We start from the raw sequence: 16,037 nt of genomic DNA, 5'->3' as shown, positions 1-16,037 counted from the left end.
CCTCGAGGGGTTATTTCTTCTTTGAGCTCCTTTGTAAGAATTTGGGGAGGGGTATTTTTGCCATTATCAGATGCCAAGGTGAAGTGAAGGAGGGACAGAATGAGTGAGTGTTTTAAGGGTTGCCGTTCGCTTCTGGCTGGAACACCATCCACCAGCAGCAAGCGGGACATGATGGCTTAGCCCATTGGTAGGCAAACTAAGGTCTGGGGGCCGGATCTGGCCCAATCACCTTCTAAATCCAGCCTGCGGACGGTCCGGGAATCAGCTTATTTTTACATCAGTAGAATGTGTCCTTTTATTTAAAATGCTTCTCTGGGTTATTTGTGGGGCATAGGAATTCATTCTTCTTTTTTTCAAAATATAGTCTGGCCCCCCACAAGGTCTAAGGGATAGTGGACCGGCCCCCTGCTGAAAAAGACTGCAGATGCTTGGGCTTAGCCCCAAGGGAATGCAGCCATTGTGAGAAAAGACGTTCCCCACCCTGGTTTAACAGTTATACCCACCACCACCCCGGACAAGAAGTCCTCTGCTGATCTCTATTTTAACCCAGAGCCCTCAATACTCAATAAAAATAGCTGTGTAGGATCAAGCAAGTTCAAAATAAAAAGAACAAGTACCTTACCTGGGCAATGCTATTACAGTAATAAACGTCTACATGTTGAAAATTCAGGAACATTCCAAAGTTTCCTAACTAGGGTTCCAGAGGACAACAGATCAACCTATGTTATCATATGACAACTATTTCAGAGTTGTTTTGTTTTTTTTAAAGTGTGACTTATTCTCTGACGTTCCTTCTTGCCCTTCCACTGGCATGTGGGAACGCCAGTAAGACTTTAAAGCAAAATATTAATAATAATAATAATAATAATAATAATAATAATAATAATAATTATTCTGTAGTTATGTTTTACAGATTGGCTCCCTTTCATAAAAGACAAGTCTGGTTTCAAAACCAGAGCACAACTTTTTGAGGTTTATATGGATAGTGGCTTCTCTCATCTTTTTAGGTGTCACTATAAAGTCTTCATTTCATGGTTTGCTGTCCTCTGTTTCCTCCACAAGCTACAACTTGTCATACCAAAACTAACTCTTAACATTCAAAGATCCGAGATATCTCAAGAAGAGTTAGTGAAAAGAACCAAAGTATGCTGCCTCCTAGAAAGTGGAGACTTGTTACATGACTTCATTTAATATATATATAAATAAGTGTTAGGTGTTCAAAAGAGAGGGAAATCCCAGAGCTGAAAAGCCCAAAGGAAAAGCCAAAGCATGTTTTTTAAAAGTAAAGAGAGACAGTGATGGCACTAAAAACCAACACAGAGTAGGCCACAGAGCAGAGATCGAGAAACATGGCCCTCCTATTGTTGTTGGACTCCAACTCCTATCAGCCCCAATCAGCACGACAATGTTCAGGGATGATGGGAGTTGAAGTCCAGCAAGTTACCTCACCTCTGCCATAAAAGCTGTCAAGTCAAGCAAGAAAATATTCTGAGTTGCAACTCCTTTTGAGCGATATAAACATTCTTCAGGGTCAGATCCTTGTGGTGGGGGGGGTATGGAAATAGCAATCTTATTATCACATGGTATGAGCCACATTTCAAAGAATAACCTCCTTTAAAAAAACAAAAAAAAAACCATAATATATGTAGGAATTGATCCATTTCATTGCATTCTCTTGGCAAGGCACTTATTTTATGAAAGATTCCACACACACCAAGATATTCCCTTGAAGAAGGGTTGGGTAGCCAAAAACAAGTCGGAACTCAGGATTTTTCTCTTGAATCAATACATTTTCTACAACCTTGCCTACATTTTTAAAACACAATTTGCTCCACACAGAAAGGTTAGAAGTTTAGCGGAACCCCTGAGGTACAGAACTCTGAGTCATCCAAGTAAAGAAATTACACTGGGGGAGCAAAAAGGCAAAGCAGTCGATAGTAACACAGTTCAGACACCCAAACTGCAGGAAATATCCAATTATTAACAGCTTCTGGTTAAGAAAAGCAATTCTTGTTGTAATTTACAATGGAATCAATAGCCATTCTCTTACAGAGTGCTCGCTGCCACACAATTTATTTATTTTTTAAATTACGTAACAGTCACTTTTCAGCAAGTAGTATGCTTGCCAGTTGTCTTATGCAGGTTTCATTGCCATTCTTGTGCATCCACCTGCTTGAATGACTCCCGACACAACACCTGTGTTCCCTAGCCTTCCTTGAAAAGACTCAAATATTGCCATTATTGACTATGATATTTATTTTTGCCATTATTACTACTCATTAGAACCAGAACATGGTGTTCACAATGAAGCACTGTCACCCAAAATTATTGGTATAGGGAGGGCGCTGGCCACCATACTATATGAAGAGGGTTCACTTCCTCTCTTGAGCCCTACCCTGAAAAAAACTACCCTCAGGAGATGACTTTGAAGGCAGTGATGTTCATGTAAACGAAATCCGTTCCAGGTCAGCCCTAGTTTATATTCCTTTCAAAGCCAACAGGGTGCCTGAGGCCTATCAAGCGCAAGAGAAGAAAGTTGAAACCACTCACAATTTTATCTCGCTCCTTGTCTCCTGCTTGATTTCCTGTCAGGAAACGCATTTATTTGTGGCTTTCGCTTTCCTTAACTCTCTGCCATTTGGCAGGCCATTAACCTGGAGGAATTGATGTTCTGAATATTAAATTGCTATTAGGAAAGCAATGAGCACCACGTTCCTCAATCATTTGTTTATTATTTTTTAAAAATAACTTGGGAGCGGACAATGAGAAAGATCGAACGATTTACCTCCTAGTGGTGCAGCAATATTGTGATTCTATGTTGAGATTCCTGCATTGCAGGGGGTTGGACTAGATTACCCCTGGAGGCTTTCACAACTCTAAAATTCTGTGATATGTGCCTTGTACTGTCTACCTGACTAGCGGTGGCTTTGGGCTCTCAGACAAAGGTCTTTCATGAATGGAGATGCTGAGGGTTGAATTTGGGACTGTCTGAACACAACGCATGTATTTTACCATCTGGCCTAACCCCACCTACTCCCTCCCTTCCGGTCTTTGGTTGCTCTGAACAGCTTCTAACCACTGTGGTACTGTAGGAATTATACATGAATGTGTCATCCAAAGTTCCATATATGTATGTATGAGTGAAAGGTTTCAAGAATATAGGAGTATCTACTATGGCCACTGACCAAATTAGAAGTTAGTCAATATCAGAATCATCACAGGTCTAGGTTTTTAACCTCAGCATAACCTGTATTTCCAAATGGAAATTCAGTCACATCCGCATTCTCACTCTGAAATTTACAAAATTATGTGGGATACCTTGCGTAATCGAAGGTTTTTACCAGTTCATCTAATATCCGGTTATTTTTCAGGTCAGGTTCTGTAGCTGCCTAGAAAAGAACAAAGGGGGTGCTAATTTGCTCGTACATTTCCAGTATCTCAAATCATCTGCACAAAAATTGCTATGTTGAAAGCAAAACAAAAAAAACCAAGTATGCATCCTTTTTCCTTAAACATCTAAGCTGCTAGGGAAATCACCTCTTTTACCAAAAAATCTGAGAAATGTTTTATAAATGTAAGTTTCTTTTATCAAATTATAAAAAGCTATTACTGGCAAACTAATAAACACTTAACTCCAATTGCCAGAAATTCACTGTTTTATTATGGCTGCAATGGCTTTTTATAAGGCAAAAGGATATATACTGAAGATGCTAATATTAAGGCACATTCAGGGGTTGGAGAAATTAGAGAGAGAACTTAAAAAGGATAAAACTTCAATTAATGGTGGAACAAACAGATACAGATAACACAAAGGTTTGTGGCATATAAATTATTCTTTTTATAAAAACTGCCTGATATTTATCTTTCTTCTGCTTTTAGTTGCCTTGTATGGTGCCAAGCTGATACATACTGTGTTCCATTGAAATAAAACTAATTGTTTGATGTAGACGATACAAAGGCAAAAACAAGTTATTTGCTCCAGACATATTTACAAAGCAGTCTTCAAAACCAGCACCAGGCGTCAGGGGAGACAGGAAGCTGAGACTTCCAACTTTCCATTCTTTGTAGTCCGATTCATACCTTCAGGAGGAGGTAATAAGAGGCAAACACACTTTGCCGGTGCTTATCAAAACCTCTGCTTCAGTTTTTAGTGAAACTTATCATTTTAAGAAGCCTACTAAAGTCCAACAAGCTTGAAGCAACAACTAATCCCAATATGGTTTAGAGTAAATATGGCTCCCTGCTATTTACTTTTCCAACAATGGATTTAGAGCCAACATACTGTGCATATATAATACAGACTTCATTTACTACTTAGGAAACATTACTCCCAGATTTGCTACAGTTCCTCAATGCTGAGCACCATTTCATGAGCCATAAGGGCTTGGGTACACTACAGTTATTAGCTAGGCATTCAATCTTAATCTTATGATAAATTTTATTGAGCAGTCACAAGAGGGATGCATCAATTAAAAACACACAGAATGCTACAACTGTGAGCCAGAGGCTAGATTAGAGCATATGACCAGGAACCTAGGAGGTCTGGATAGCCAGAAACTCAGTGGTAGGCCTGGAAAACTTTGCTTCACAGCCAAAGAAACCCATGGAAGATTTTGGGCAGGTCATTCTCAGCCTCAATTGCCCACCTATGAAATGGGTCTTACCTTATATGGCTGTGGTGAGAGCAATTCTAGGCTAAAGTTTACGTTTTGCAAATTTTAAAATGTTGTATAAATAAGTAACAGTAAAACAGCCAGTGTTCAAAACTCCCATTGTTTTAGGTGCATTTTGCCACAGGGAATTTCATTAGTGCAAGCTGTTTCTGAGCTCTGGGCGCAGTACAGTTTCAGATTAAAACTGCAGAGTGGAAGGAAAGGAGGACCTTTTTCTGCCTCCGCACTTCCAGCTACTCTCTGAAGACTGGAGAAGAGACCCTCTTAAGAATATTAAGGTAAAGGTAAAGGTACCCCTGACCATTAGGTCCAATCGTGACCGACTAGGTTGTTTCCCTCTTCCTCAGAATTATGTTCTCCATCCCATTAGGTCCAGTCGTGGCAGACTCTGGGGTTGCAGCGCTCATCTCGCTTTATTGGCCGAGGGAGCTGGCGTACAGCTTTTGGGTCATGTGGCCAGCATGACTAAGCCGCTTCTGGCGAACCAGAGCAGCACACGGAAACGGTGTTTACCTTCCCGCCGGAGCGGTACCTATTTATCTACTTGCACTGTGACGTACTTTCGAACTGTTAGGTTGGCAGGCGCAGGGACCGATCAACGGGAGCTCACCCCATCACGGGGATTCGAAGCGCCAACCTTCTGATCGGCAAGTCCTAGGCTCTGTGGTTTAACCCACAGTGCCACCCGCAACCCATCTTAAGAATATTGGGGGGGGGGGTTAATTATGAAAAATCAACATAATATTTTAGCTGCAGTTTTCAGCTTCGTATTCTTGGTGTAAAAAAGCATGCCTAAACATTCCATTGTTGCGCTTATACCCTCGGTTTAAAGTGCCATTTAGCTCCTAGCTTTCATATCTCAGTTTTTAACACTGAAAACAGCAAACCTTTCTCTGTTTTGGGTGAAGTCATTTGCACCTCAAGGAAATCCCATAAGATCTCAATAATTTAATTGCATGCACACTGTGCTCTACAAATACTTACAAGTGACAGTAGACTATGCTGGAAAGAAAGTTAAGCATTTACCATACGTTGTGCTACTGGCTTGCTCACCATCCAAGTCATACATCAAACAAGGGGGACAGGTTGTTCCATTTAAGATCCCAAAATGCCTAAATCAGGCACTGATTGAACTAGAAACATTTTCCAATACCTCCAAGTGTTCTCAGTTTGTAGAACTGTAGAGCATTTGCTTCAACAGAAACAGTAGGACAGGAAATAACACTTACCACACAACATGTAGGGCACTGAGTTTTGTAGGACAGGGACTTGCGAATGCAGAGAGAACAATCTGGAGGAAAAACAAACACAGCATAATTAGAACACCAGGCTACTTGGCAGCGCTAGAAGTGCTGCAGTTTGATTTTCAGTTGGCAGAACTTAGAGTGTAAATTTCATAATTGGTTTCAATTTCCCTCAGCGTATTAACTTTGTGCTCATCGTTTTAATGGTGAAAAATATTTATCAGAAGAGCAGCCTCACAAAGTAGAGGAAACTATACGATGCAACCTTGCAAGTAGGATGAAACACATTCATAGCTCATAACATACATCTAATGGACAATAATGGACCACATGCAAACAGGAAATGCTACCCCACACTTTGGTCCTGCCAGCTACTTCCTAAGATAAACAAACCATACATTTCAGAACATCCCTGTACAGGTGAACACCTTGGAGTAAATGTACACCAGTTCTTTCTGCACAGAATTCTAACTACAGCCAAGACATGTGGATTTAAAAAAAACAAAACAAAACAAAACATATTTGATCAAAAAAAAATGATTCAAAACATATTTGATTAAAAACTTTTTTTTAATAAAAACAGAGTGGTCTGCTGGTGCAATCATTAGCCCTGGTGAGAACAAAATTACCTTCGGGTTGGATTAGATGACCCTCGGGGTCTCTTCCAACTCTAGAATTCCAACAAATGCTGTTCTAAAGGTTTTGTGGATTGTTAGGTCAGTTGACATTCCCTTGTGCTTTTGAAGGTAAAGATCCAGCAACCCATGTTGGCATGGAAACCTTTTGCATCAGGCACCCATGGTCAATGGTAGCATAAGCTTAGGTTTTTTCTTCAGTTTAGCACATGAAACTCAACCCTGTCCTTTAAGTTAGACAGTCAGAAGCCTGTGGCAGAAAAACTTAAATAGCCTACCTTCTGTCACAAATATCAATACTTTGTTTTGGAAAAACCATATTTCTTTCAGCCAGATCCTAGACAGTGCTTTAGGCAACCCCTCCTTTTAGGAAACAAAACCTTTAAGTTCTTGCCCTCAAGGGACAACATTGTTTAATCCAACCATTTGGAATCAACAAATTTATTTATATGCTTCTTATTCCAAATTACAGTATGCTCAAATCAGCTTACAAGAACAGTAAATATATAGCCCCAACCAATAAATGAATGAATGATATAGTTATGCTAGCAAGCTAACAAATATTACAATTAGAGCTACCCTGAATGTAAGAAAAACTTTTCTTTCACAAGAATTAAAATATCCACATTCAACTGAACAATTTTTCACTAATGAATCCAAATCACAAAGGGATCTGCAGCAGAAAAGGCTTTTAAGTATCAAAAGGTTACATTTTAAACCAATTAATTTCCATCACAGAAGCATTATTAAAATAAGGCTGGGGAAACTGGAAGTTGTTCATCTTTATCAACGTAAGAAAAGCAAAAAACAAGCTCACAGAAAAATCCAATACCAAGGAAGTTCACCAGTTCTCACAAACAGTAACTGGACAGCCCATCTCTCAGCTGGGCAACCTTGTATCCAAGCTCTCATCTAGGGCATCATCAAGGCTCCTCCTCGTCTCATCAGAGAGCCCATAAACCTTTACTACCAATAATTCTTCCCATAACAAATTGAGTGGGGTTTCTCTCTAGGCTCATTTAGCAACAGGAGGCTATGTAACTGGAATCAGTCAGTTCCCACCCTCCAGGCCATGTGGAGATGAGACAATCAAAGAAGCAGCAACCAGGTCTTGCAGAACTCACATCAGACCATTATACCACATTAAGATGTGTTTTGAATAAGTGACAAATTCCTTGTTCACTATAGCACTGGTGTTGACGCAAGTTTAAAATTAGTAACTAATCCATTTACATCACCTTTTATGATGAAAACTAAGAAGCACTGGAGCCATTAACAAAGTTCCTGTTCAGCGTCTACCCTGTCAATCAATTAAGTAGTCAACACAATTAATGATACATAATTCAAAATGCCATATATGAAAATCCATACTGGAAGGGAAGCTTTGGAGCTGCATGAATATGGATCAGCTTAATTGGTCTGTCTTGCAATCCCTTGAGCACCAAGACATTTTAGAACGTGAAAGGACTGGTTGATGCTATGTTCAATATTAATGTCCCGGAGGAGCTGGAACACACTCAGAGATAAACACTGAAGCTGAACCAAAAGAACAGTCTTCAGCACTACACCTCATTTATATTTGCGGTGACACTGCAGTAGATCTCTGCCTGAAGAACTGTACCTACAAAACTAATTACAGCACTCAAATGAATCGCCAAGTCAGAAGAGCCAACTACTGTCCAGCCCAGTCTCAGGAATATCCAACTACATTAAACACCAGAGAAAGGAAACCAGGACAAGGGACCCCAAGCTGTTCAACAGAGTCAGAACTATACCACAATGCCAGCAATGTTTTGATAAAATCTTAGCCTTAGCCTTTTTTATTCTTTTTACAAAGGTGGATGAAGCTCTCTAAACGATATGATCTTCACAGTGCCACTATACAGATCTATGGCATATTCAGAATGTTGTCTACAGTTGCAGTCATCCCATCTCAAAAGGGGTTTCATAAGAGCAGCAGCAGCTGCAGGAAACTACAGCTGAAAAGAACATGAGTGAATATTTTTCCTGCAAAGAAATACTAAAGAGGCAGAAACTTCTTTGTTCAGAGAAACACATCTAGGAGACCTAACAGAAGCTCATAAGGTTATGAATGATGAAAACAGAGTAAACAGCTACATTTTCTCACATTATGCTAGCTTTCAGGATCAGTTGTTTACTGAATGAAGGATGCTCCCAGGTGGACGTTTATTGTGGAATTGGTGTTAGTAATGCACAGAAGGGCCTTTTTTGCACTGTCCACAAGACATTGCCATCATCAAAATGCCAGCCTGACCTTTTTTCTTTTTACAAAAAAACCCACACACATTTAAGTTTCTATCTTACCACAGAAAATCTGGAAAGTAAACTTGTCATGTATCTGCAGTCACTTGTGATGGGGAAGCACATTAGCACAATTGTTAGGTACGTAGCTTGTGGCACATATGACAATATTTTTGTGGCTGGTCCTTATTGACACACCCCTACTTCCATTTGCTCCTCGCATGAGAATAACCAAACCATTTTGTTTCCTACTGCTCACAATGCTAAAGGAAAAACACTTATTTCCTCTGATACATGCATGCAGAAGGCATGCTGGTTTTCAAAGGAGTGAGTCACTCAAGATCTCTGCAAAGTAAATGTGAGCGATTACCTTGGAAACTAATCAGAGTACCTACAGCAGGCTTTAAAATAATAATGTGGAGGTCTTGTACAAGACCTGTTGATCACTATTGCAAGCCTTGTACCTTAGGTAAATAAAGCTCTTGACATCAGTATTGCAAGATTAACAACAAATAGAAATGACTATTTTGCATATCCCTCCACCCACAAACCTTCATTTTGCTCACTGAGAAACATGATAGCTAAGGTTGGTAATGTTCACTTCTGCACACTTCCAGAAGAATTGGGTTTTTTAAAAAGGTGTTCATGCAAAGCTCCAAAAAGATCTACATGCAAACCAAGAACATAAAATAGTAGTGCAGAAGACTGAAGTGGAGTAATTGAGGGGAGGGGCTGAAAAAACACAGCTGAATACTGCAGCTCAGCTAACCATGGCATATGGTCCATAGCATGCAAATCTCATGTTTTAAAAGGTAAATCCACTTCTGATAAACATCAAACAAAAGAAGAAAAAAGGAAGTCATGCTTGCAAGCTGCGCATTGCAAACAGGCTAAACCAGAAGACCTAAGGTGGGAAAAACATATCGCTATTTCCAAGTCACTTTGAGTATCTAATAATTTGATTGTATCATACTACTGTAATTAATGATACAACTATTCTAAAATCAATTAAAACAAATAATTTTGTTTAGCAGCCCCACACATCTTTTTGCTCCATAAATAGTTTAGACCCTTATATTTCTAATGTTTGCTGTGATAGAAAGCTGCCTTAAACAGAGTCAGACCATTGGGTCCATCTAGCTGAGTACTGTCTACTCTCAATGGCAGTAGCTCTCCAGGATTTCAGACACGGTTCTCTCCCAGCCCAACCTGGAGATTCCAGAAATTGAACCATGGAACTTTTGCATACATAACAGACACTCTGAGCTAGGACTGCTTCCTTACCATCTTCATTATGACAGCCATATATGACTTTCATGTCTTCCATAGGCCCAGTGCAAGTGCTATGTTTTGTGGTGAAGGACCTTGAGAACAAATGAGAACTTACATCCTGACCATCCATGAGAACTCATACTGAGAGAATGGCCTCTGCCTCCCTCTCTCCATCCCCAAATGCACTACTGCCTTTGACAGCTGTCTGTGTCTCCTTCTGGCATCTACGTTTTTACATATGGAAGAGTTTTTAATATTTTTTAATTATTATAATTGTCTTTTATATATGAAATTGGGTATTTTTTAAAAATTATGAAGTCACTTCAATATATTTTATGGGCAGTGACTCATATATGGAATTAAACAAATAAAAAAAATAAAACAAGCATATCCCAAACTTTAAGAGTCCTGGACCTTAGCTATGGTCCAACGGCCATATCACTAAGCACACTTATTCAGAAATAAGTGCTACTTGCTTCCAAGTAAATATGCTTAGGATCAAGTTAGAGGTCAGGTCAGCACCACCAGGTTGTATTGTACTGGTTGCCTTGCACTCAGGGCACTGTAGCATAATAGGTTGCAAACAACCAAGAACCTCCTATTTAAGTGGCAAGAGCCACTTATGATGAGCATAACAGAACTATAATGAAACCTGGTGAATCAACAAGTCTGCCATCAATTTCTGTAAATTACAGACTCCCAATACCACCCTACCCTAAAGATTTAAATTTCTAGTTTATGTATCTTAGCACTGACATATTGGATTTTAAAAATTCAAAAATAACTAAGCACTGATATAAAACAATACATTAACAGGAAACAAAAATGAAATAACTTGTATACTTACAATTATGTGAACACTGAGGAATGATCATTGCAATATTGAAGTAGTCAAAACATATTCCACAACGCAACAAGTTATCCACCTCCTGAAATGGGATTTTAAAAGTTTGTTTATAAAGATCTGGCAAAATGAACAGTTCAGATTACCTTTCAAAAGTAAAGTTTCTCATTTGGAGAAACTATTTACTGAGAAAGAATAGCTGGATAAAATTACTGCCACAATTACATAATAGAGGCAACATAATAACTTACTGACAAAATATAATCATTATGATTTATTGTGCTTAAAATTGTTTAAGCTGGTATTCAACTAAGTTTTACTCAGAGTAGTCCTATTGAAATTAATGAACATGACTAAGTTATGTCCTTTAGTTTCAGTAGGCCTACACAGATGAAAACTTAGTTGACCACCTTAAGTACTGTTGTTGTTTAGTTGTTTAGTCGTGTCCGACTCTTCGTGACCTCATGGACCAGAGCACGCCAGGCACTCCTGTCTTCCATTGCCTCCCACAGTTTGGTCAGACTCATGTTTGTAGCTTTGAGAACACTGTCCAACCATCTCGTCCTCTGTCGTCCCCTTCTCCTTGTGCCCTCCATCTTTCCCAACATCAGGGTCTTTTCCAGGAGTCTTCTCTTCTCATGAGGTGGCCAAAGTATTGGAGCCTCAGCTTCACGATCTGTCCTTCCAGTGAGCACTCAGGGCTGATTTCCTTAAGAATGGATACGTTTGATCTTCTTGCAGTCCATGGGACTCTCAAGAGTCTCCTCCAGCACCATAATTCAAAAGCATCAATTCTTCGGCGATCAGCCTTCTTTATGGTCCAGCTCTCACTTCCATACATCACTACTGGGAAGACCATGGCTTTAACTATAAGTACTGTACAAACTTCAAAAATAAAAGCAGGCGCTGCCCAGAAGCTTACAAGCAGCATTCAAAAAAATTCTAAATCAGTATTTTGACAATACTTTTAGCCTAATAAAGATATTGCCCCATTGTCATGGCTATCTTTGTTTTTTATTTGATTTCTGCTCTCTAATGGTAGAAACACTCACAGGCAGTTTATCAGGGGCCAAGCTTGGAACAATTTTAATCCTTTTTGAGAAATGATACCAAGTTACCCTGTGTAAACAGACACAGATGTTTTTCCCCGACACATTATTTTTAAAACAATGTAGATGTTGCAACCACCTTTTCCACATTTATCATGGCAGATGAACAAAACACACTAAAAGAAAGCACATGCATACAATGATTCACACAGACACACAGAGACACGAGTGAGGTGCAAGTCTCCTTTGTGACAGCTTCAGGACAGTTTTATAGAGCTTCAGGGTGAAGCTAAATTCTTTAAAAGGGCAAAGAATTCAATGTCACAAATGTTCCAGGTGCACTAGCGTATCAGCTTGCCTGAGGAAACAATCCTCGCTCCCCCTGCATGCTGTTCTGGGGGTTCACCCAACACTCAGAGGGATGGGGGGGGGAGCCCTGTTTCAGAGGTGCAAGTGTAAGGTGAATCCTGCCCAGTGTAGGAAAAAATGCAACTATTTATCAGCCACCTCTAGCCCCGGAAGTTTAGTAAAATAAGAAGCCTGAGTTTATGAGAAAGTTGCATTTTGTTGCAGGTCCCACTTGCAGTTAATATTAACAGCTGCATCTAGCACCATTTCAGGGTTTAGACTTTATCGTGAAGAGCACTTTATCAATGTGGCTAGCAAATACATAGCCATGCATGCACACCTGCACATATCACCACCCGCCAAGCAGGGCCAGATCTAGGTTTGATGAGGCCCTAAGCTACTGAAAGTATTGGGGCCCTTTATATGTCCAGCTGTCCTTTGTTTTTTGTGTGCTGAATATATGCTATATGGTAATTTATGGACCTAATAGATATCTAAAGCCATTACTTACATCATAGGAGCCTGCACAACACAAGACACTGTTGCTGTATGTAGGTTTTATTTTATTTGTTCTTTATCTTATATTTTGGAAATGTACATCCAGGTTTCTTTCCTTTACATTTTGGGGGGGGGGGGCCTAAACTATAGCTTGTTTGGCTTATACAATCCGGCATAACTACCCAAGAGCGGTAGAGGATTTGAGGACCTCAGACAGCAACCTTTCAAAAGAGATGCCTTTTCAAGTGGAAGCTTTAAGTGTGGCCCCCTCTGCCGCCGCCCCAGAGAAGCTTCGCCTCCAAGGCGAGCCTTTCGAGAAGCGACCTGGAGGCCCCAGCTTCCAAAGGAACCTGGATTTTGCTCCACCCACGGGGCTGTGGACGGCTCTTCCGTGGCAGGCACCCCGCACATGCTCAGAAGCGCTCTTGGGCATTTCTTGCCTCGCTTGCCATAGGGATAAGGGCCCCTCCGGCCTCGCAGGCAGGATCTTCCCCGCCGCTTGCTGGCCCCTTACTTACTTTCAGCGCCTGGAGAGGCTGAGGCCACGGAGACTCAGCCGCCGGGACAGACATGATTCCCCCGCCGGTGCCTGAACTCCGCCCTCCTCGCCTCCCAAACTCCGAATCACCCGCGCTCTCCGCCTTCCGGAGCGCGCGGCACGCCACGCACTCGTATCCGGCGCCGAGGCTCATGGGTAATGTAGTTTGTTGTGCCCCCCCCCCCCCGTGTTTCTTAAAGCAGCGGAGGGGGCAAACCGCGCTCCATGCTAATTCCCTCGCAGCGGGGCAGAAGCAACCAGGTTATTGAAAGGAGGGCAATTGACTCCGCTTACTACGCCGCTGTTCGCTAGTGGAGCAGGCAGGCTGATGATGAGCGTGTTTGGGGAATGAATTTCCTGCAGCCACCTGGTTTCCCACCTGGAAGAGATGTGGGGACTTAAGAGTCTTGTATTCAAGGGCTTACTGTACATAGACGTGTGTATGTTCATAATAATAATAATAATAATAATAATAATAATTTATTTATTTATACCCCCAGCCACTCTACAGTCATACCTCGGGTTACAGGCGCTTCAGGTTGCGCGTTTTCGGGTTGCACACTGCGCCAAACACGGAAGTACCTGAACGGGTTACTTCCGGGTTTCAGCACTCGCACATGCGCAGAAACACTAAATCGCACATGCGCAGAAGCGCCGAATTGTGACCCACACGTGCGCAGATGCGGCGCTCTGTGGGTTGCAAACATGCCTCCCACACGGATCACGTTCACAACCCAAGCATCCACTGTATTCATAGTAAGGGAACACAGGTGGCTTCCAGTTCTGCTTGATTTCCTGTTGGAAACATAGGGATCTGCCTTGTGAAAAGCTAGAGCCAAACTTTTTCGGGCCACCCCTCCCACTTGGTTCTGTAAATTCATTCCCAGTCCCCACCCCACCACCCCAAACTTACCTACAAAAGAAGTACTGTATCCAGAATAGCGGTTTGCGTGACCCACTTAGGAAGATAATAACAACACAATTCAAAGCATCACCAATTTATTTGCACATTTATTCCAAATCCAAATAAAACTAGTTAGCTTCATTAAATCAACAAAACTGATGAACGTGATCCAGAGATACCAGCTTTACAAAGACTTTGATATAAGGTTACAAGGTTTTTTTCAATGACTCCAGGGACATTTTTCAACTTGCTACTAAATAGAAGGATTTTGTCAGGGGACTGATTTGTAAACCCAGGGACTGTTCCCGGGAAACAGCAATGTCTGGTAACCTTACTTTGATAGCCATTTACAGCTCTGGCACCTCCTTAGGCAATCCTGCTGCCCACTTTGGGAAACGCTGAGCTATTGATCCATTGATCCATCTGGCTAGCTCAGAATTGTCAGCACTGACTGGGAGATGCTCTCCAGGGTTTCTCTGGAGAGCTCCTCCCAGTCACAGCCTCCTCTATACAGTACACAGCAAGTAATCTAGCACTGCACTCAGCAATGGCACGGGTGGGGAACTTGTGGTCCTTGTGGTATTGTTTGACTCCAGCTCCCATTGGACCCAGCACTATGCTGAATGTCCAGGATGATGATACATCTGGAGCATGCCAGGAGCTGTTATAGGGAATTGCTATTATTATTATTTTCCCAGCCACTCTGGGCAGCTCCCAACAGAGGACTAAAAACAGAATAAAATTTCAAACATTAAAAACTGCCCTAAATAGGGCTGCCTTCAGATGTCTTCCAAAAGTCAGATAGTTTATTTCCTTGACATCTGATGGGAGGGCGTTTCACAGGGCAGGCACCACTACCAAAAAGGCCCTCTGCCAGGTTCCCTGTAACCTCACTTCTCATAGTGAGGGAGGCGCCAGAAGGCCCTTGGCGCTGGACCTCAGTGTCCGGGCTGAACAATGGGGGTGGAGATGCTCCTTCAGTTATACTGAGCCAAGGCCATTTAGGGCTTTAAAGGTCAGCACCAACACTTTGAATTGTGCTCAGAAATCACACACAAAGCTGCCTGGAAGCCTTTGGGCATGAAGGTCTGTATCCCAGATGATGGAGAGCAGTGACTCAGCAATGATGAGAAACATCTATATATGCTTGAAAGCACTCTCTTTTGACCCTACTATAAGGCAATGCAGCCCACCAGAGGTGGCTGGTTTGGGAGTACCATTGAAGGACAGGCACTTGTAAATTATTTAAAGTTTTACAACCATTGCAGGAGCAGAAAAAGGGAGGGGATGCTGAACTGGGAGTTCTTCATGAGACACCAAAATGGGTTTCCGTAAGACTGCAGAATAGAGCTTTATGGTGATGAAAACAGCTGTGGAACCTCAGAGTTCTGCAGTAGCATAGAACTCCCCATTTCCATAAAATTTCATCAAATACAAGTGTTCAATAGTCTCTACCCCTATATTTGCTTGTGCTTTTTCATATATATAAAAAAGCGTGCAAAATATATTATTCAATACGTACTGTCTTCTCGTCTTTAACATTGTTTACTGTTTATGTTTGCTTATAATTCTACAGAGAGTGGTGAAAGTGACCTTGTTCAGTTTCCAGTTTTAAGTGGTGTATTTTTCTTCACTGGGTCTATTTCACCAAATTGTTTCTAAATAAGTATTCCACCTTTGCTGACTCATCCACATCCTGCCATAAGTCTTTGGGAGTTCCGTTAAATGTTCTTGTTAGAAAGTCATGTTGACACTGTGAAGGTGAAGCAG

General features: G+C 41.3%; 1 protein-coding gene across 2 annotated transcripts in view; it reads right to left on the bottom strand.

Moving 5' to 3' along the window:
- RAD18 (RAD18 E3 ubiquitin protein ligase) overlaps positions 1 to 13,476 on the bottom strand; it is a 104,946-nt gene extending 91,470 nt beyond the window's left edge. For both annotated transcript variants that reach the window (XM_083724613.1, XM_083724614.1), the window contains exons 1-4: positions 13,344 to 13,476; positions 10,934 to 11,015; positions 5,903 to 5,964; positions 3,319 to 3,389 (exon numbers count right to left, since the gene is read on the bottom strand). In XM_083724613.1, coding sequence (XP_083580739.1) covers positions 3,319 to 3,389; positions 5,903 to 5,964; positions 10,934 to 11,015; positions 13,344 to 13,397 — 269 coding nt within the window. In that variant the 5' untranslated portion in view covers positions 13,398 to 13,476. The remainder of the gene's footprint in view (positions 1 to 3,318; positions 3,390 to 5,902; positions 5,965 to 10,933; positions 11,016 to 13,343) is intronic.
- Positions 13,477 to 16,037: the final 2,561 nt, after the last annotated feature.

The sequence above is a fragment of the Podarcis gaigeae genome (assembly GCF_964106915.1).
Source record: "Podarcis gaigeae genome assembly, chromosome: 2".
Classification (NCBI taxonomy): Eukaryota; Metazoa; Chordata; class Lepidosauria; order Squamata; family Lacertidae; genus Podarcis; species Podarcis gaigeae.
Note: the sequence above shows the minus strand (reverse complement) of the source record. Positions and strands in the feature narration are given on the sequence as shown.